This window comes from Ochotona princeps, chromosome 1 (genome assembly GCF_030435755.1).
Source record: "Ochotona princeps isolate mOchPri1 chromosome 1, mOchPri1.hap1, whole genome shotgun sequence".
NCBI classification, from domain to species: Eukaryota; Metazoa; Chordata; class Mammalia; order Lagomorpha; family Ochotonidae; genus Ochotona; species Ochotona princeps.
This window is the reverse complement of record NC_080832.1, coordinates 35,233,850-35,257,485: the sequence shown is the minus strand read 5'-3', so window position 1 is coordinate 35,257,485 and position 23,636 is coordinate 35,233,850. Positions and strand designations below refer to the sequence as shown.

Below are 23,636 nucleotides of genomic sequence, written 5' to 3'. Positions count from 1 at the left end.
GAATACAAATATTTTTTCATTTGATTATTGCATATTGACCTTGCCTAAATTACTGTTGAACTATGGTGTTTTTACTCTTTAATAAGTATAGCATTAAAACTATGACAATAATGCAAATTAAAAATGTTACTCTAAAATCATAAATATTAGATTAAAAATATGCATCCATGCGTTACATGAGGATGGTCTTAACAACTGAGACAAATGATGTAAACATTTTCATAAGCATCATAAATCTTCCAAAACACGTGAAAACATATTTTAGCTGTTTTTGAGAAACAAACCATATTACTAGTGACAAAATAGATGTTTAAATTCTAGTAGAGAACATTTTCAAATTATAATAAAAGTCTTCTAAAATTTTTTACTGCTTTTTCAACTCAAATTTTTCAATTCTAGGCTCTGAAGAAATGTTGACAATGGTGCTCTTGATGTCTTGAAAGGTTATTTCAGTTGACTAAGTAACATTTTAATTTGAAATAAAGTAAAATTTCATACAATTAGAGTTTTCGTTTTAGCAGCAATAAAACAGAACTAGGCAGAACAGGAGTATTGCCTGTAGGGTGTCTCTGTAGAATAAGCACAAGATAAACTGTCCTGTAGATCACAACGAAACAGGGGCAGAAGTATCCAAGACTCTATATCTATATGTAATTTTTATTTGTAGATATCTAAGTCAATATCAAACTATTGCTATGCTATAGCCTACTGTACCGGAGGCAAAAAACGTACGAAAATAAGGGTAATTGCTTAGCAATATTATTGAAGGCTGAAAGGAGCAATACTTAATAGTCTGTATTGTCTGAAGATAATATATCTTAGTTGGCATGTTCCTTTGTGGGTTAAAAAAAAACTCTCAGGAGTTTCATTTTGGGAATGAGCACTAAAGATTCACAGGTCTTCTTTAAAGTGGTAACAATGCTACCTTGTATTTTCTTTTCCATGGGAGATGCAGCTAACATTATGAAGAAAAAAAAAAAACCCTAACTAATGTGCATGATTGCAAAGAAATTTTAGGACTCTAAAACTTAGAATATATGTATATATAGAGAAAAGCAAAAGATAGAAAATTCATATAACTATCAGTAGACTATGAATGAATTCAACAGGCTGGGATTATCGACGCTGATGTATAAATTGATCTAGAAGTAGAATCCTCGGAGAAAAGTACAAAAAATGCACACCTTTTAGAGTTTAAATGGGAAAATATGGACAGAAAATACAAGAGTAAACTGCATATTAATGGAACACCTCAAGTTTCACTGTAAGGCAACACAAGTGTTTGGAACCTTTTCTCTACCAAGGCTGGTTTGGATATATATGACATACTTCATAGACTACAGTAAATTGCTGACTGAGAATTTGCCTTGCTATAGATTTATTGAATTCTGATTCCCATCTCTGGTAATCTCCACACAGACAGATCAAAGGACTTTCTGGGCCTTATATGGCCCGATGTCTGACGATAACCACTTCTATAAAAACAAGGAAAAAGGATGAATCTGAATTCACAAAATGAATGAAGAGAGGGTTGGATAACACAGAGAAATGAATGGAAAAGTAAGACTACCAAAGGAAAATTTTGCTTTCTTCAACAGTTAATCTCAAGTCAATGCATCCAGCATGTCACAACCCACTTACACATCAATCGAGTGTGAGTGACAAAAATTTGCCATGAGAGAAATGATGCAGTATTTGTCAAAAAGATTAAATTGCACTTTCATATTTACCAAAAACAACAGTGCATAATTAGTGCCACAAGCATGACGTTAGGCGGATAATGTGAGCACCTTAGCAGTAGGTAGTAATGGAAAATGTCTTTCTTTCCTTTCAAGGCAATCACTTGTAATATTCCTTGTTATACTGCCAAATCATTTCTCACTCCAAAATCCTTAAATGCCACCTGTCCAAGTGGAGAACATATTTAAGCGAAGACATATGCAATATTCCTTGCTAAAAACGTCATTGTAATAAATGCTTTAGACTTCCTAGGAAAATTAACATATTACATGCTGTTCATCCTACAAGAACAGACCTATTTCACTGCATGCAGGTAATCACTTATTCAAGACAATTCAAAGATTATGTATTAAATTGTTTAATTATACTCTCTTGCTTTTCAGAATATTTTTTTAATTTGGAATAATTTCTACATCACATCAATTCCTGTTCATAAGTTTAGAATACAATTGATATTTTCCTTTTTTTTTACTATAGTGTTGCAAATGTATATAAACACACTACTATACAAATTTGAAAAAAAAATTTCCAGGAGCTCAATAGAATGCCAAATTCTTAATTCCTTCTTTCAGAATAAATTCCATAATAATGATAACACCAATGTTTTTAAAATATAATAATATAATCAGAGGCAGAAAATTTGTGGAACAAAGGGTTAAACCGTTCTCTGCAATGACATCATTCCATATGGATACCAAGTCAAGTCCCAGCTATTCCAGTTGTAATTCAGCTCCCTACTGACATGCTTGGGAAAGCAATGGGAAAAGAGCCCACATCTTTGTATCCCTACATTCAAACTGGAAATTCTGATGAAATTGCAGGATCTTGGCTTTCTACTCATCCCAGGTCCAGCCTATGGCCATATGGGAACTGAATCATTTCAGTAAAAGATTTATATTCATTCATTCATTCCCTTTCTCTCCTCTCTCTTCCCACCTCTCACACTCTATTACTCTTTTAATTAAATATTTAAAATATAATAAAGGAATTGATTCACCTTGGAGCATATATTGAGAAACTTGTCAATAAAATTGTATGCAACTAAATAGCTGACTTGACTAAAAATATCTTCAATAGAGTAACTGGTTAGTTATAAAATTCTAAAAGTATTAACACTCAGAGAAAAAGATCCACTAACAAGTTGGAATCAAATTAATCTATCAAATAAAACTAGTTTCTTTGAGGTAGGAACAGGTTTAGGAATTAATCAGCAAATATTTTCCCTACCTTTTTATTAAACAATAGGCAACTACAGAATCATCTCTTTAGTGGAAAATTTGTTTTTCTAATTTTTTATTAATATTGTTGACAATCTTTACATAGTTATGGTAAAAAGGTTCAGGGGCTATAGGGAAGTGGATAAGACTATTATGTCCATATTGTTTCCTTCTTGTATCTGAGGTAAAGGGGGATATTGAGGGAGAAGCCCCACCCAGTTTCCCACCCTCCCCAAGTCCCGGATGTGGGGCATGCTCTGAGATCCTTGCTCAAGTGGTTTTAATAGTTCACCAGTTATGAATCGCAGCCATTTTCGCCACTCCCAGCTCAGTGAGGTCGTTGAAGAATCCACTGATTGTTAGAGTCTTCATTTGCCCAGTATTTCGCTGCCAACATATAGCTGAGGTGGTTGATTGATTTGTTCTTTCTTCTGTCTTTTCTTGGCTAGGGTTCTGAGTCCAGCATTTTGACTGGGGAGATCCCCACAGAAACTTTGAGGTATTCCCAGACCAGATTCTTATATGTTCTAGCAAGCACAGGGCCCAGCACAGTTAGCGGAAAGTCGGAACTGCAATTCCTATAACAACCGTCTTGCTGACCTACTTCTTCATTCAAGAGAACATTCCATTAAAATGTGACAGTAGAAAAAAATATTCCTATTCTACATTGAAACAGGAAAGTTGCTTTATTTCCTTCAGTCGGACTAGTGAGGATCCTTACAGAAGTCTAAATGATCGGGTCTCACTTAAAAAATTTCTAACATGAGGATTTAAATAACCAGATCAGTCATTTCAGTTGTAATACTATTTCAGCTCCTAACATGCAACTATGACACATGTTCACAATAAGTGATAATCGTTTTGAGACATCAATGCAACAATATTTTTTCAGTATTAGTATTCAAAGATTGAGCATAGAGGCGGCCACAATATCTCGACTGTCTAATCCTCCACATGCAAGCATAAGATTCCCGTATGGGTGCTGGATTTGTGTCCCTGTTGCTCTACTTCCTCTCCAGTTTCCTGCTTGTGATCTGGGAAAGCAGTGGAGGATAAACCAAAGCTTAGACATCCTGCATTTGCAAAGGGGAACTGGAAGAATCTCCTGGTTCCTGGCTCCAGGTTTTGGATCAGCTCAGCTCAGCTCAGCTGTGCCCATTGTGACCATTTGGGAAGCAAACTAGCAGATGAGAGATTTTCTGTCTCTCCTTAATACAAATCTGTCGTTCCAAAATAAATAAATAAATAAATCTTTTTTAAAGGAACGAACCTAAAAATGATACTGTTAAGCATCATCCTATGTGTTCATGCTCCTCTCCCTTCTATAAACAAAGAGAATGAATCTTTGAGATGAGCAAAAACAGAATACTCATATTTCAATGGAGCAAAGATTAAAAACAGAGAAAAAGAAATATGTGAATCCAGCACATTGATAAACAGCTTATGATTGATAAATCAACTTTAATCATAGCTTGATTCTGTCCTTAGGATAATAGCATTTAGCTGTTCTTCACAGGGAATATTTATAGCTTACCTATGAGATGAAAATTCAAAGAAAAACAATCGAATGAATCTACATGGGGTGTGCTATATAACTTCAATATGCTTTGCCCCACTCTGTCCCTTGCTGGACAACTGCTAATGACACTAAATGCCGACATTAAGGGTTTTAGAGGTTCAGTCTTTAAAAGGCAAATAATGTCTTAGTCTGGAACTCTTATGATTGACTTATGGTGGCTTCATAAGAAACACAGTTATCTGTTGCTTGCCATGTGATGCCATGTACCATATTTGAGTCTTTTATTAAGAACTGAGACAACACAATTCCCACGTCCCGATTGTCCAAAACCTGAGAGCTAAACAAAAAATCTTTCTGCCTCACATATATGGAACAATAACAACATGTAAACATGACAATCATTTTAGTATTTTTACATTGTTTCTAAATAAAGAGGCTGGTGTTGTAGGTTAGCTGGTGAAGCTGCCACCTCCAATGCTGACCTCTCATATGGGTGCTGAATTCACTCCTGTCTTCTCTGCTTTCAGTCCACTTCCCTGCTAATATTATATGGGGAAAGCAGCAGAAGATGACCCAAGTGCAGACCTCTGGACATTAAATGATCTGTTCTTTATCTCTCTTTCACATAAATAAATAAATGAATCTTTTGTTTCTGTACAAAATAATTAACATTCTCTCTTCCTAAGAAGGAGGATTTCTATAATCAGAATAGTTCATGATATAAGAGTGTCAGGTATACAATACAATGTTCTCCAAAATAGAATATAATTTCTACAAGAAACACTTGAAAGTCACTTATTTGAATTTCCAATTCAAAGTAATATAGCATATGAATGACTCTGACACCAGGAAAGAAACGGTGCTGACATGCAAACTTCTGTATTCTGCTCTCCTGCCCTCTCTACTGAAAACAGATCTAGGTACAAGATTGCCTATCTACTCTGTCATGTCTCAAAATAAACACTGAGCTTTTCCCCTTAAGACCTGTTTCAACTGTTACCTTTTTCACACAAAATCTGTCACTATTTCATAATTTCCGAATCCTGAATTCTTTACTAGTGTATATCCAAGTTTTTCTGATGGCATTTCTCAAATCCCATTTATCTCTGTACCCTCACTGGAATTCTTAACTACACTGCCTCAGTTCAAGCATGAACCAATTGGTGCTTACTCTGCAATAACAGCCTTCTAATATACCTGAAATTTCCTTTCATTCATTTTTGAAATGACCACTAGAGTTATATTTTATAGTCATTTTAGTATAAATTGAACAACTAATCTTTAATACAAAGTCAAGCAACTAATGTTTAAAAATATCTTTCCATTGCATAAAATATATTAATACATTAATTTAAAAAGTAAACAGGACTAGGAGAACCACGACAGGGCAGGCATGGCTAGACAGAGTGGCACCTGCTAGCACCAGTGTGGGCTGGATAGTGGGGATGGTTTTGTTGAACCTTAAATGCCCATTGACATGTAGAAGAACTGAATCGGATGTGGGACAGACTGGACTAGTCTGCTGTACATATTGGCAAACATGAGTACCATAGCAGGGGCAGGCCTGGCTTTTATGGGTTACCCCAACTAGGCTGCAGCTCCCATTGGTTTACGTGGCCAAGTGTGTGGTGGGTGGGATGGGGCTTGTCTGCAGCACTGATTGGTTTGCGTAGAGGACAGGGCTGGAAACAGAACTGACCTAACAATTGCAACCACCACTGTGAGCATAAGCTGAGTGGGGTGACAAACTGGACCCTGTATTGGCAAGCACATAAGAATCAGGACTGGGATCATGTAGGATGAGGTTTTTGGGGGGGAGCCTCCAAATGACCCCCGGGACTTAGAACTTCAGCCATGAAGAAAATTGCAGGGTCCATGGTCCAACCATGGAGTGCATGAGTCAGAGCTGGGCCTCTTCAGTGCTTTAGATGAAACAGTGGACAGCATATCCAGTTGGAAGATAACTATGGTACATGAGAACTTACAGAGGAGACCTTGTATCATAACAGAGGAAGGAGGATAGAACAAATCATTCAACTACCCCATCCAAGTGTTGATAGGGAATCATTGGGCAAATGGAGACTCTAAAGTGGACTAGGTCAACCAGTGGATTCAGCAGAGATTTCATCATGATTGGAGTGGTGAGATCGGCAGCAATTCAGAACTGTTGGACTATCAAAACCACTTGAGCAGTGTCCTTGGAGCATGCTCCATGTCGGGGACCCAGGGATGGTTGGGCGGCTGGGTGTGGCTTCTCCCTTCATCCCCGCTCCTCCAGATACAATAAAGAAAAAAGGGAATATGGAAACAATAGCCACTTTCCTCAAGCCCTTGACCATTTGCACCCTAATTAAATATGTAAACATCATCAAATTTTTTAAAAAAGCAAATAGGATTAATAAGTGACTAAAATGACACAGGTGAAAATAATGTATTATCAATAAAAGAAAAGGTAAATTGTAGTATGTTTTCAGCATACAATAACTTCAGATTTTCTGCATGTCTGTAATTGCTGAAACATTAGGTTTACTTTTAATAAAATGACTTTGGATGTATTAATGGCTGGTATTTACTTTGGCCTTGTCACATACAATGCACAGACTTAGAAAGCATGAAGTTCTCTTTAGTAACACACATAAAATATTTAATATGTTAAATATGACCTAGGTTCTCTAAAATAAAAATATGTGGAAATGATCGAAATTTCTGTCACTTACCACTATCTAATTTCCATGCTGTTACACTGCAACTACATAGAGAGAACTGGGATTAATGGTAACACAGTGTTATTTTTGGATATGAATACGAAATATAAACAGCTTTGAGAACACAGTTAATGCAGAAATGTGTTACAATAATTAGGAACCTGAATACATACATGTTTGTGTAAACTATAACAAAAATAGTTGTAAGTTTAAGTCATTAATTTATTTATTTTAAAGATTGATTTATTTTTTAATACAAAGTCAGATATACAGAGAGGAGAAAAGACATAGGAAGATCTTCTGTCTGCGGATTCACTCTCCAAGTGACCACAATGGCCTGAGCTGTGTAGATCTAAAATCAGGAGCCAGGAGCCTCCTCCAGGTCTCCCACGTGGGTGCAGGGTCCCAAGACATTGGGCTGTCCTTGACTGCCTTCCCAGGCCACAAGCAGGGAGCTGGATGGGAAGCAGGGCTGCTGGGATTAGAAGCAGCGCCCATATGGGATACAGGCACACTGAAGTCGAGGACTTTAGCTGCTAGGCCACTGTGCCGGGCCCTATGCCATTTATTTTTAAGTAATCATTTTACAACAATGTGGTAAAATAGCTGATTTTTTTTAAAAAAAGTTCTTTGTTTCAGCACATTTCTGATAAGCTCACAAATACATAACTGGATAGGTTTAGTGATTGATTCCTAGGTAAAGAAATTTAAAGTTACAAATAAAGCTATGTCCCCATTAATATTAAAACCAGACTGAACCTTTTGCTGGCTCCCAATTTTAACTCAAAGCCTGAAGGTCTCATTTGTTCCTTGAGGAAATTCTGCTTATAGTTGGTATGTTGAAAAAGCACACAGCCTGCAAGCTCATCTATGATACAACTTGTTAGTCCAACTATTCATCTCTATTTTGACTATTTAACCTTACTAGAAAGTTCAAAACAATAATATTTTAATATAGACATGACATATTTTAAAGAATGTAAACTGGTGCCTGACAGACAACCAGCAATTAGTATATGTAAACTACTAAACCTGTAATTCTGTGGTCCTTCAGTGGGCAGCTAAAAAGCAGTTTTTACCTTAGACTCTTTAACACTGAGGACAGGGTAAAATACAAGCGGTACTCATGTATAAATAGTTTTAGTATAAAATGTAAAAGTAATATACTTTGAAAACTTTGAACAGTTTGTGTCAAGAACTTATCATCTGATGTAAAAACACAGGTCAGTGTTGTGGGGTAGAGAGTCAAGCCCTCTCCCTCTCCCCACACCCTCGCAGCCAGGCAGGCATCGCATCTGGGCACTGCTTCACTACAGGCTGATTCACATCTGCTCCAACCCCCTGCCAGTGCAGGTCCTGGGAAAGCACTGGATAACAAACCAAGAACTTGGTTCCCTAGCAGTCACATGGTGACATGTTTGGAGTTGCTGGTTCCCAGCCTAAGCAGAGGCTGCGGTCACCGGGGAGTGACAGCAGATGGAACATTCTCTCTCGCTCTCACTCTACTTCTATTTCCTTGCTTTCCCTCCTTTTCACCTGCCTCTCTCCCTTCTTTTCTTTCTCACTCTCTTCTCTACTGAGTTTCAAATAAAGATCTTTTAAAAATGTATGCAAGTCCCTAACTGAGCAAAAAATATCCAGCTAAGATAAACTCTTAAGTAATAGAATGATTACAAAAAAGTCAAATATATACATCAAATAGAATGTCAGAGTCATTAAAAGTGATACTGTGCTGTGTAAAAACCAAAAACAGGTTTACATGAAGGCTAGTAAGATAAACAGAAACTGTAAAAGTAGATAAATACATGAATCATTACTTAAATGTGTATTATGCTGACAAACAGAAATTGATAATCCATAAGCATAGAAAAAGATAAAAGCAATACTGGCTTGACAAAAATGAAATGGTCAAATAAATATTTTCGCACTCTGGATGTATTTTTAAGTCTAGTGGCTATGTATTTATAACTTTTTTCATTTAATTATAGTTTTACCTAATGCTAGAGTCATCTTTCCTCATTTCGTCATCTTTGTCATGAAGCCTATATTTTATGATATTAATATACCCATTCTTGAATTAAAAATAGTGTGTATGTACTCATGTACAATGTTTACACATGAAGTGAGCATGATAAATGTAAGCAGTAAAGGACAGCCCAAAGCTTTGGGACCCTGCACCCGTGTGGGAGACTGGATAAAAGTTCTTGGCTCCTGGCTTCGGATCGGCACAGCACCGGCCGTTGTGCATACTTGGGGAGTGAATCATTGGACGGAAGATCTTCCTCTCTGTCTCTCCTCTTCTCTGTATATCTGACTTTTCAATAAAAATAAATATTTAAAAGAAACAAAAGAGGAACTTGGAACCCATGAGCCAGCTAAATATGTCTGCATCATGATGTTTTAGTAAGAGATTATTTAATAACAATAATTTCTTTAGGCAGAGAATATTTTTTTGGATAAGTGAGACTTTTGGCATTAAAGTATTATAGATTTGTAGGCAACATTAGTACAAAAATCATAACATTTAGTAATTTGTGTGTGGTGGGGGAGTGTGGAAGGAAGGGGTTAATATAAACAGAAAATACTATCCATTGAAAACAATTTAACAAACAAAAACCACTGTTTTAGGAATTGCTTTGTATTTCTTTTCTTATCGAAGAGGATTATGTAGTGATGTGAAATTAATAACATGGCAGAAGAATGAAAGATGAATTATTTAAATCCAACTTCACTGAAATGATTTAGCTGAACAATTAAATGGACATCATTCAATGCTTTCCAGGCCATATCATACATAGTGACAGCTAAATTTGTGGTGATTATGCTTAGAATGACATAAAAGGCATGCATATCTCTGCTTTGAAGTTAATTTTCTGTTTGGTTCATGATATATAACTTGCAAGACTCAAGAGTAGAGTTTAGTCATTATCTCCTTCCATAGAATTATTTTTCTCTCTCCTTCAGCTGACACGCAGTTCGGAAGAAAAAAGGACAGAGTAATTGTCCAACAGCAATTACTGTCTATAGTAAAACCATATCCTGTAAGGAGACAGGGATGACCAGAAAGAGAGACCACAAGCTGATTATCTTAGGTACAAATTTAGATAAAAGTCAAATTAAATTATGAAAATAACTAGACATAAAATAATGTCATTTTTCCATTCCAAAATTATACAGAATAACCAACACTTCATTAAAATCAGTTAGCATTAGGATGGATCTGAATAAACAAATTCTTAAAATGACAAGTGAAAGCCAAGGTTGATATATTGGGTAGGGAAGGGGACGTCAGGGTGAAGTCATCCTGACCACTGAGGACCCACCAGTGCCATGGCTTCTGCCCACAGGCTGGGTCTCTGAAATTCACTTTCATAATGAGTATGTCCCTGAGAGGTTCCAAGTGTTTCTAATTCTACCTCTACCATTTTCCTGTCAAACCCTCCCGTGTTACCTCATTTTGAGCATTATTAATACACGGTTTTCTTTATAACGCTTTTCTTCATCCCAGTAGCAAATACTAGTCCCACGACTTGAGAGGGAATCCCAAGACATAAGAAGGATGGGCCCGGCAGCGTGGCCTAGCGGCTAAAGTCCTCGCCTTGAAAGCCCCAGGATCCCATATGGGCGCCGGTTCTAATCCCAGCAGCTCCACTTCCCATCCAGCTCCCTGCTTGTGGCCTGGGAAAGCAGTCGAGGACGGCCCAAAGCTTTGGGACCCTGCACCTGCCTGGCAGACCCGGAAGAGATTCCTGGTCCCGGCATCGGATTGGCGCAGTACCGGCCCGTTGCGGCTCACTTGGGGAGTGAAACATCGGATGGAAGATCTTCCTCTCTGTCTCTCCTCCTCTCTGTATATCCGGCTTTCCAATAATAATAATAAAATCTTTAAAAAAAAAAGACATAAGAAGGATGCTGCTACTCAAATCATTTCCACCTGCCAGTTTTATTGTACTCTGCAACACTCAATAAAAACAAATGAAGCCAATAAAAAGAGTACTTAATGACACTGTTAACAGCTCAACATGTGGTAAAGTACTAAGGATAAATAAATATACTGTCACTATCACTAGTTAACAAATGCTTATTCACAGTAAACCACTTTAAGCTGAAAACCTACTCAATTTTATTTAGTCATATCAATTACAGAGGTACTGAGGACACACTACCTGTAAGGAAATGTGCAATGAACAGAGGTAAGACTAAGAACCCAGTACTGAGGTAAACATTTTCAAAAGGCAATGATTGAGATACTTTCATATTTGTTCAACTTTTATAAATCTTATGCTCCTAATTTTAAATATTATCAGAATGTACAGCTATCAATTCCTTCGTAAAAATTTCTCTTTCTCATTCCCAAAGAAGGATCACGGGATCCCAGAGATTAATTGAACATACAATTATACTTAAGATTTAAATTAGGGCATGAATTACATGTTTCTTTAAACACCTCCATCTATCCGTATATATTTTATATGTACACAACCTGAGGCGACAACTGGCTGGATAGTATTTTATACATAATTTCACAGGAATCTGAGGCAGGCTTAAAGATCAACACAGGCATTAATCTAACTCTACCTAGAAATGTTAACAGTGAATAACAATATTTTTGGTCACAAATTCTTCCTCATTTTCAAGATTTATGAGGAACATTTGATTTTTGTATGTCATTCACTGTAGTGTAATTTTTATTGTGTTTAAACACTACATTATCAATTGTGTAAATGTAGGAATCTTGAGTATATTGTCTTCTGTGGTCCCAAATATGACAAATGTCTATATCACAGGTCTCAAATAAAAAATAATTAAAGATATATCTCTTCCAATACACAGCACCTCCTGCATTTCTCCCAATAATTCATTATTTTCTCCTATAAAATGTGTTTACATGGGACAGTCCATATATGTGAAAAAATAAACGTATTTTAAGCAAAAAAAAGTAAGTTAGGTCGTTTACAAAAAAATATATACCTATAATCTCTCTTTTGGGGGAAAAAATTTTTCTTGAGGCCTATACTGGGGCATTGCATGTACAGTTCTCCCACGCACAGAGCAAGCATTCCATATATTACACAAGCTCTGTGAAGATCTTTCATGTTTATGGATTTTACATTTTTGTGTCAAAACTAATTTATCCTTACATCAATTTTTCCAGGAACTATTTGAATGACCCTCCTGTGTGCAGGGTGTGTGTGTGTGTGTGTGTGTGTGTATCATTAAAGGTATGTTGTTAAGGTCTTTCCGCCTACAGTTTTCCCCTTTCTTGAACTCATCTCCCACAGAGAAGGAATGATCTTTCTAAAAGTAAATCTACTAATCTCAGGCAGCTTTATAAATCCAACCGGATAACAGCTGAATCATGTTAGAGCTACCCAAGGTTTATCTGCCAGCTTTTATTTGACCACAAGCCCAGAGTTAGCCAGTGATCCTCTGACCCATCCATCTGTACTCAGAACTGAAAACAAACCCATCCACAGTGTTTACAACTGGGCTAAACATGCAGTCTCCTCTGTTTTGATTCTTTTCATATCACTTTACATTTTAGCTTTTGTGTATACATCCATCCCCGGTGCGGATTACAGGCTTATTGGCAAAGCAATGTCTGTGCATCTCTGAAGACTTTGCACTCACCCTATACTGTAAAGAAAGAAGCCAACCTAAGATTTTCTGAATAAATATATTTGCAGCATCAATATTGTCTATAGAATCTGGAAAACAAAATCAGCTTATAACTCACTAAAAAAAAGGAATCTCATTCAAGATTTTACTGTGTTTGATTTCTCAGAAAACTGAAGAACTGTTTTATGTGACTTCTCCCATAGCTGTTTTAGTTTTCTTGACTTCAATAAGGATGGTACTGCCTCTTGAATGTCATATAAAGATCATATATAGGCAGTTCAATCATTTTAAAAATTTTGAAAGAAGCACTGAATGAAACAAGACTTCATTTTAAATCAAAACTTTAAGTCTTTCTTACACTATTAGACAAAACAATTCAATTGGTTTTAACCTGTAGGCTGAATTTCCATGGCAACTGGTCTTTCTGATGCATGCATATCTTGGAGAACAGTAAAAATCAGTTTATGTCATCATGCTGCTGATGAACATAAAACATAAGACCAAAATTTAACTTGTGATCTGTGAATTTTCTGCATGTTCTTTTGGATTCAGTATTCAAAAAATATATTCTAAGTTAAATGTTTACATTTAAAATAATTTGTGTTCTTTTTCGTTGCATTATAGATTACATTCTCCATGGAAAACTGTTAGGAGGGTTGAACTTAAGTATGAGGGTACAAAGTAGTTCTTTCAACTGTGTAAAGATATTACCTTCTGGACATACTGAACTCTTGACCTTCTCTATGAAGAAGATGCTGCTAAAATGTCAGTTAGTCATAAATAGTTCCACAATGGCTCACCCTGCAGCACAAGGCAATTGAAAAGAGCAATTCTAACATGCAATTGCCAAAGCATGCAATGCAGACGATTTCTGATGATGGCATACTTTATTTGCATTTAATAAGAGAAAAGGAAACTGTACTTTCTTAGCTTCTCTGCCAGATGGCATACCCAGAGGAAACAGACACACAGAAAAAAGGCAAGCACGATTATTCTATGCACTATCTGAATTACTGCAGATTTAAGTGTTCACATTTTTACTGTTTTTTTAAATTCATAAAATTCCGGGAAAACATTTTATGAACAATAACATGGGTGAGGCATAAACTGCCAGGTCCTCTAGAGAACATGAGACAAGCCCAGGTGTCTTCAGCCACCAGAGGCTGTAATCACCACCTCGGCTGTCTAAAGAGACCCAGAAGCAGGTAATTGCTCTTACCAAGTGGTTTTAATCACTGGAGAATGAAAAAACCAAGCAAAAAACCCACCTCGGCAACAGGGCAGGGCGTTTTCAAAAACAATGAAGTATGACACTCCCTGGCACTTGCTATTAACTGATATGTATTCAGATACATATATGCAGGAGTGTTCAAAATAAAAACTGTGCTTTTAAGAAAGTTAAATTTGCAAATATTAACAAAAGTTTCCTAAAGGACTCACTTGGCCATGCACACTATTCATAAAAGAATAATGTTTAAAATGCACAGGCCTCTCAGATTTTGTTGTTTCTTCATCCACCCATAACAATCATCACCCAGTAATTTCTTTCATTAAAAGTAATCAAAAATCGTGACTCTGTGATATAATTTAATTATATTTTGAAAGAAAAAAATCATTACTCCTTTACAACTTGTATTTATGTGAAATGAATATCTCACACAAACACGCATTTACGAAGTATGTGTACTTAGCTTTCCACATAGTCTCAAAATACAGGGTATATTAAAATGCCTACTTTAAATAATCAGCATTTATTAAAATAGATGATAGGAATCTTAAAGCATTACAGCTTCAAGGTGGGGTGCACCTTGTGTTGATTTGCGAAGAATGGCTGTGGAACTAGTATGCTACAGAGCAAGCATTCTGGCATACAAAATATAGCACAATTATTAGAACTTCCTCTAAGGTAATGTTTTCAGGTCTTCAATACTAAGTACCCCTGATTTTGACAAAATTGTATGGTTTTAAAAAGTCAATCATAAAAAGCAGCTAATACTAGAGATAGTTTAAGTTATATTTTAGCAGATACTCTTAACATCTAAAAATTCAGCTGGATTTAAAAATTATTTAAGGGTTATACTATACTGGCTAATTGGATGGATTTTGCTTTAATTATAGATGAATACTCTTGGTGGCTAGCCTAACAGTTTGTACAAATGATGAACAGATGTTCTAGAAAGATATTTTGCAAGCACTCAGATCTCCTCACAGTTCAATTTCAAGTTTTCATAAGCTGACATATTAAATGTTTAATACGTATATGTACATACACCAACTCTACAGATACCTCAATATAATGTTTGACAGAAAATGCCTCTGCAGAAAACCGTTTTCCAGTTATAAACAAGGCAACAAAAAATAACTCAACTTAGATGATTAAACTTTTTGTGACCTTTAATAAATAGCTATGATTCTTCCATTGTAATCTGCTACAATAAGGAGGTAGGAGATATCAATATGCATACTTCTGAGCTTATTTTATTCTTTTTTATGCTTTTCCATATGTTACTATTTTCATCTGTTTGTGTGAGGCATAAGGACAGCCACAAGAAACATGAAAAATTTAAGGAAAACCTCCCTGTATTTCATGGCTGATTTCAGGCTACTGAGCTAATCTTTCACAATAGGACTTACAAAACAGAAGGGGTGTCATACCAGGCCACTGTCCAGAGTGAAATTTTAAAGCTAGGCTATAAAATGGCCTCTGCACACCAACTACAACAAAAAAAATGACTGAAGAATATAATTTGCACATGGTAGAAAGGTGTCCAACATTTGCCTCAGCTCAAAGCTCTTCTTCATCAATTATACTATCACCTATAGCTAACAGAGATTTTTGGCAGTAACATTCTCCACAAAATCACTATTTACATTAACATTCTCATATATATGTATATTAAAATTAATATATATATATCAATGTTAAGTCATAGTAATACCAAAATGACAACAGAGAAGCACTCATGTTCCATTTTAATATCACTCATGTTGCATTTTAATATTTGCAATGACAACACAATCAAAATCATGACATACCTAATTTAGGGACTCAGAACAGTACGACTGTATCATATACCATACAAAGAGAACTTTCAACATTATTCATCATTTGGGACATTCTTCTTGCGTCGGAACGGTCTGCTATTCAATCTTACCTGCACACTTCGTTCTGGTAATCAGTGGAGGTCCTGGCAGTCCTGTTCCACCCTCACCGGGTCTGGTAAGTAGGACTCGGATTTCATATTCCGTATCTGGATCTAAATGCCATAATTTATACGTTGGGGCATTGACTGCATGGGTCTCCGTCCAGGATCCTGATGTCATCCGGTATTCCACTTCTTTCAGGATAATAGGACCATCACCAATGATGGAATTAGCATTTAGTTGAATCAGCAAATAGGTAGGCCCCACACCGAGTAGCTGGGGAGGAGCAATGGGTCTTGGTGGTTCTAGAAGAAATCAGGGTAAATTCTAATTAGTTAAGCATCGACATATTTGTAATACATACATATATATAAGAGCATATCAAGAGCCTAAAATCTTAATGAATGGTTCATTTAGGAGCACATGATAAATATTTGGAAAAAACCAGGACTGAGTGGTGTAGCAATTGCACTTTTTAAGAGCAATTAATATGTGAGTGGCTAGTTCAGGACATTTTAACTTGGCATATTTATCTATCAAAAATATTTCTCTCCATGACACAAGTTTGTAAAAACAAGCCAACAGGGGGAAAAACTATTTAGAGATGAATAGCTCTCATTAACAATCTGAACAGAGTAGGTCTTTGATACTTTTTTATTCATTGAATAATCAACTGCTAATTTGGATTTTATTTTCAATGTTTTTTAATTTTTTCAGTTCTTAAAAATGCACAAAGGAGGATGGCATAGAAAATCACCTTTGAAGTTGAAGTGAGGTTCTAATTTCCACACAACAATGTCAGAAAGTTGAAAACCGAAATTTCTACTTAGGCCAATGCACAATTCACTGTACACCACAGGACATTGGGAGGGTTGTAGGAAAAGACAAGACATCAAACACTAAACTTAAATGTGGAAATCCTGCCACAATTTAATTTTGAATAGGGTAAAGTTTTCCATGGAAAGATAATCTGGGAAACATCATTTCAATATTTCCGAGATATATTTGAGCACTTCTTTCCCCTCATAACGATGCACATAAAATACGATACTTCATACTGTTCCTTTGTTCCTAGCTCTGGCTCTTGTTAGAATGGTTTCTCTGGAGGATACATTATATCATGATGTCCTAATTAGTACAAGTGGGGGTCTCTTTGAAATTCTACAAACACTGTTCTCACACACTCTCAAGGAAGTGAAAAGACTTCAAAGGGTTAATAATGTGGTCAATGTCAAAAATGACTTACAATAATTCTAAAGGGAGCACACACATCTGCTAATTCCAACAACCCAGTGCTGCATGACATTGAGCACCCCACAGGGAGGAGTACCAAAGCACACGCATTCAGACAGGTTAAAAACACACAATCAGATGTGCTCAAAATGGATTAGATTTTTTTTCATGGCAATGTGCTGCACAAACACAGAAAAAATAAAGGGAAAAAAAAGAAAGAGAGAGAGAGAAGCTCACAGAAGACTTTGCGTTCTTTGGCAGGTGTACAGGACACATGAAGTTTCTGTTTCAGTTCTCAACTTGCTTTTGAAATTTGACTACACTGATTTCTGTCTTCCTTCCAGCTTGTACACTGCGAGTATCCCTAACAAGTGACAGGCTAACTGGTCTGGGTCTCTACGCAGATGAATCTGCTTTCCAGAATATGACCTTGAACATCATATGATGGATTTATATTGAGTAAGCAGGACTCAAAACTACTAATTCGTAGGTTGTTCAACACATTGGATACAGATACAATAGTGTGGGAAGACACAGTAACAAGATACCAACAAAAAATGTTGCTTTAAATGCTTATGTAGAAATCAAACAGACTACTAGGTAAAGAAGAACAGGTAAAGGTAGGAGTTCTTTTTTTTAAATCCAAAATCACATTAAAAATATATGATAGTTCCCTTAAATGCATCTCACTACAGCAATAACTTTCAAACTCATTATCTGTGTAACCATTTGACCTACACTCATTATCTATGTAACCTATATGACAATACTGTATGGTACATATAATATACTATACAAATATACTTCTCCACAGGACTTCACTAAATTGAAACATAAAATCTAGTGTTTGTTTCACAATATGTAGTCAAAATCGTGAACATCTGAACTTTTTCAATTTCACAAATGAATTCAACAGAGAAGTCATACTCAACCAAAAAAAAAAGTTTAAATGAAACCAACACATTCAGTTTTCGCTTAACAGCAAAAGTTAAGGTGTAGGCAACATTCAGTACCACGGATTTTACAAACTCATCCAACAGGTTTTAAATGCAGAAGTTTCAACTTCTGGTTGAAAGCAAAGTTGAGACACTGTCTAAACCCTAGGCTAAGCTACAACTGAACAGAAAAATGAACATAATAGAAGAAATGCAAAAGTTATCCCAGACTACCTAAAAGTTGCACATATATTAAGAAGCTTTCTGTATATGTTGAATAAGCTGAATTATCACATACGTGTAATGCCTGTTTTCACTCCAGATGGCTCATATACCAACTAATTTAAATCAGAAATAATGCTGAATTCAAAGCTCACCGAATTTCTACTTCAGAACAAAAATGCTTCACTCATTTTACTAGTCAACAATGACTTAAAGAGGTCTGACAGTTGACACGTAGTACAGACAGGAATGATGTTCCAAATGAAATATAAATAAGTAACCACGGCTACAAAGAATCTGAAATCTTACATTATATCTATGTGTATCAAATGTTAAACCTCACCTATTAAAACCCACACATTCTAGCAATGAAAAGTAAAATGAAAACAAGAGTGCAGAGATGGCAAGCAGAAAAAGGCCAGAATAAGTATCACAAATAGGGAAAGGATAAAGCATCGTATGTTTCCCCTAATTCTATCTTCATGACCAAAAAATAAATAAATGAAATTTGCAATCAACAAACCGTGTATGTGTGTGTATATATGCATGTGTTTATGTGTGTGTGTGTATATATATGTATATATGTATGGGTAAATGCGAATCCATTAACCACTTCTTTGCACTACAAATTCTTTGGTGGTAAATGATATAATATTTGAAAAATCTTAAAAGATTACATTTCTAAACACATCAGCCAGACCTGTACTTCACACTATTTTGCTTTATTTTCCAACAGAACATATATATTTTAAAATCAAAAATTAATATTCAACAGTAGGGATACAGGTCAGTCCACCAGTCAAAGCCGTATTTCAGTTCCAGAACTACGACAAGGTTGAGAGTGGGTAAAATTATATACACTGATTAACTGCATAATTATAAGAACTAAAAACCTAGATTTGAGCATGACACACTAATACAGATTAAACGTTCTACTTTGGAGGTAAAAAGCATACTAAATTAGCATAGGTATTTTGTTTTTTGGCCCTTGAGAAATGGAAGCTTATTTATAAAAATCTCTATTCATTTCAATAAATTATGCATGAATTTTAATCAGGTAGCAAATGAACAAGTAATTGTTCTGCAGAAATATTAATATTCTTCCTAACTTAATACATTTCCAGACGCAAAGCTACTGTACCAATAAATCCCAATTGCACACTAGGTATCAACTGAAGCATGAGATTCTCAAAATACAAGATAAACTTTTCTGATGTTACCAATTAACTTTCAATTAATGAATTACATTCATTATTCTAGAACTCAGCCTATTATAAAATCTCAATTTTATACATATAATTGCTTTGTTTTTGTTTTCCAAATAATTCTTAAAAGTGTCTTGAAATCAAGTGAATCAATAGGAAAGTGGATTCTTATCCAATTTCTTGTGTAACAAGCATATACTATTTTAAAAACACAGGTGTCACTTATAGGATTAATTAGTGAAATGTAAAATCAGAAATAGAAGCCAGAAAGTCAGAAAAAGATGTAACAAGATAAACACAAAGCAAACAACATTTTTCATTCATGGTTCTAAAGAGATAAATTCTATATGCTAAAATCGTACTCCATCATAATTGTTTTATCTGTCCATGAGGACTTGACATAGCATTGTAAAACTAACCTTATTGTAGATGCAAGTAATGCTATGTCATTAATTGGAACATTTTAACAAGTAAACACAGACGTACTAACTTACACTAACAAAAATTCAGTCTCACGGTTCTGGGAACTATCAATCTGAAATCAGTATCGCTCAATCATAATGAAGGTGTGAGAAAGCCATCCTTCCTCCAAACATTCTAAGGAAACTCATTCTTTGCCTCTTTTAACCTATGCAAATTCCAGGCATTCTTTGTCTGCAGTCTTACCTCTCCAATCACTGTCTCATTTATCAGGTTGCCTTCTCTTTTGGTTGGACTCAAATCTAATCTCTGCTTTCCATGCCTTTGGATATTTGTGACTGCATTTAGGGACCATCTGAGAAAAATCTGGAGACACCATTGCTAACGTATTAGCTTAATCATACATCCAAGTATCATTTTCCCATATAGTGCAGGATTTACAGACTCCACAGAACAGAATTTAATTTTTTTTAAGATTCATTTATTTTTGGGCCCGGCGGCGTGCTAGCGGCTAAAGTCCTCGCCTTGAACGCCCCGGGATCCCATATGGACGCCGGTTCTAATCCCGGCAGCTCCACTTCCCATCCAGCTCCCTGCCTGTGGCCTGGGAAAGCAGTCGAGGATGGCCCAAACCTTTGGGACCCTGCACCTGCCTGGCAGACCCGGAAGAGGTTCCAGGTTCCCGGCATCGGATCGGCGCGTAACAGCCCGTTGCGGCTCACTTGGGGAGTGAATCATCGGACGGAAGATCTTCCTTTCTGTCTCTCCTCCTCTGTGTATATCTGGCTGTAATAAAATGAATAAATCTTTAAAAAAAAAAGATTCATTTATTTTTATTGGGAAAACAGATTTATAGAAAGAAGGAGATACAGAGAGAAAGCTCTTCAGTCCTCTGGTTTCCTCTCCAAGTGGCTGTAAAGGCCAAGCTGAGCAGATCTGAAACGAGGAGCTAAAAGCTTCTTCTAGGTCTCACACATGGGTGAAGAGTCCCAAGGCTTTGGGCCATCCTCCACTACTTTCCCAGGCCACAAGCAGGGAGCTGGATAAGAAGCGGAGCAGCAGCAGCACGAACAGGTGCCCATACGAGATGCCAGCACGTGCAAGGCAAGGATTTAGCCACTGGGCCACGGGCCTGACAGAACAATATTGAACAACATCGGAACACATATGGTTCCTACTATAAAATACCCAAGTTCCACTCTCTTCTAATTAGTTAGACTTGCGACCAGAAAAGAACTTACCTAAAAAATTCACAGTAGTGGAAATTACAAAAAAAAGGAAAGAGTAAAGGTAATGATGAAGATGACTATGGGAGTAGTTCCTATGCTCAGAAGATATGCAATATATTTATCTTAGAAAATTCTTGTTTCTTATTTGTTGTCATTTGGATAAAAGAACAGAAAATTCCAAATTTTGTTTTATTATTATTCTCATTAAAATGCAGATTCAGTTCTTCCTCGTCGTTAAACAACGAATGCCCTAAATCCAGACTTCTTACATAATATTCTATCCCATAAATTACTGGAAGTTCCAGTAAAGCGAATGGATGTAAGAAAGACCAAGGGAAGGAAGTTTATATCATTGCACGAAATAATTAACACATTTATTGGGCAAGGTACCATATCATTCTGAAATAATTTTAAATTAAGCTTCAATGGTACAACAATGTAATTCAATGGTGTTTAAGGGAGTAAAGCAACTTAAAATAATATTGTTAATGAATACAAAGATAAACTTTACTCCCCAAAGAAATGGAAAGCAGATTACACATGATTAGAAGCATTTTTTCAGGTACATAGTGTCACATGTAAACAATGTGAATTATTTCACCTGTCTTTAGATGTCACAAGGCAGCATATGTGTTTGAGAAGTTTCATTTTTATTTAATAAGGTTTTCCCAGGAGTTGCAGTTTATGAACTACAACCACACTGTATTTAGGAGAGTGTCCTTTGATTATTGTCATGCTGTTCTTTTTTGATACTTTAGATTTATACTCCTAACAAGTACCTTAGGTACTCACATTCTTTTATGTCCACTTAAAAAGATACTGTGTCATGACTTTCGCTCCAAACAATGATGAAATCAGCAAATCCTCTAAATTTTCTTTATTTGGTATGAATCAGTTGGTTTACAAGCTAGTAACAATCAAATAAAGTTATGATTAATGCATTACAAAATCTAGATGCTGTCTAACCTAAGGCCCCGATGTCAGCAAATACACTTACTATAGTACTAATAAAAAGAAAGTATTTTTACCTTTTATTATCACAATGAAATTAGATGCTGTCAATATGAAAATATGATGAGCTGCAGAAAAAAGAGTCCAGTGCTTTTCACTGGCTCCACTCACACTGTGTCAGCAGCTCTGAAAACCAGGCAAAAGGCAGACGCACATGATTTCACAGAGGTAAGAAGGTCAGCACGCAGAACAGAATAAATTAATGGCCTCTGTTTACTCAAAATTATATCACTTACTATACATTTGTAACTAGAGCAATGGAACAGAATGCTGAACGTGTGACCATAAGTGCAGTTTATGTGACCATGTATTCAGACAGGCTTGACCGCTCAGGCAAGTAAACCATTAACAGTGACCTTTGCAAAGAACACATTAACACTTACTACCAAATAATGATGTGTATACTGTGTATATTGAGCTCACAAGAATTTCATTTTTATGAAATTTCTATCAGCAGATACCTTAAGAAATGTCTAGAAGATGACAGGAGTCCATGGCACAGCAAGTTAAACCTCCACTATCAGAACCAGCATCCCATAGCGGCACCAGTTGGGGTCTGATCTGATCCACTTGCAATCCAGTTTCCTACTATAATGTACTTGGAAAAGCAGCAGAGGATGTCCCAAGCTTGGGCCCACTCACTCACATAAGAGACACTGAAGAAACTCTTGTTTCTGACTCTAAGTTCCACTCTTTTCTAATTAGTTATACTTGTGACAAGAAAACACTTCACCTAAAAAACTCAGTCCAGTTCTGGCCACTGCAGCCATTTGGAAGAAAACCAGTGGATGGGAAATTCTTTCTTAGTACCTCTTTCTCTATATATAGTTCTTTCAAATCAAAATGAATAAATCTTGGGCCCGGCATGATAGCGTAATGGTTAAAGTCCTCGCCTTGCATGCCCGGGATCCCATACATGTGCCGGTTCTAATTCCAGCAGCCCTGCTTCCCATGTAGCTCCCTGCTTGTGGTCTGGGAAAGCAGTTGAGCACAGCCCAAAGCCTTGGAACCCTGCACCTGCACGGGAGACCCAGAAGAGCTCCTGGCTCCTGGCTTTGGATTGGCGCAGCTCCAGTCATTGCGGTCACTTGGGGAGTGAACCATCGGACGGAAGATCCTCTGTGTCTCTCCTCATCTCTGTATATTCGCATCCCTCCCCCCCAAAAAAATCTTAAAAACATGAATAAATCTTTTTTAAAAGAGCAATGCCTAGACAGACAAAAATAAAAACAAAAACATTCCGTTACATGCATATGGTGAAGCAAACACTGGTCCACATATTCAATCTTTGGTCGTTTTCACCTTAAAACAAATAAACAAAGGAAAACACATACCCCTTTTAAAGGAGGAGGCATTAAAATCACCACCATATCATAAGAAAACACATCAAAAGGGTAACAGTAGGGCCTGGTGCAATGACCTAGTGACTAAAACCTT

The 23,636-nt window shown here is 36.3% G+C and overlaps 1 protein-coding gene across 4 annotated transcripts in view; it reads right to left on the bottom strand.

Moving 5' to 3' along the window:
* The window catches only part of PTPRK (protein tyrosine phosphatase receptor type K), a 543,822-nt gene that overhangs the window by 205,497 nt on the left and 314,689 nt on the right, over nucleotides 1-23,636 (bottom strand). For all 4 annotated transcript variants that reach the window (XM_058676844.1, XM_058676903.1, XM_058676779.1 and 1 more), the window contains exon 7: nucleotides 15,956-16,249. In XM_058676844.1, the coding sequence (XP_058532827.1) occupies nucleotides 15,956-16,249 (294 nt within the window). The remainder of the gene's footprint in view (nucleotides 1-15,955; nucleotides 16,250-23,636) is intronic.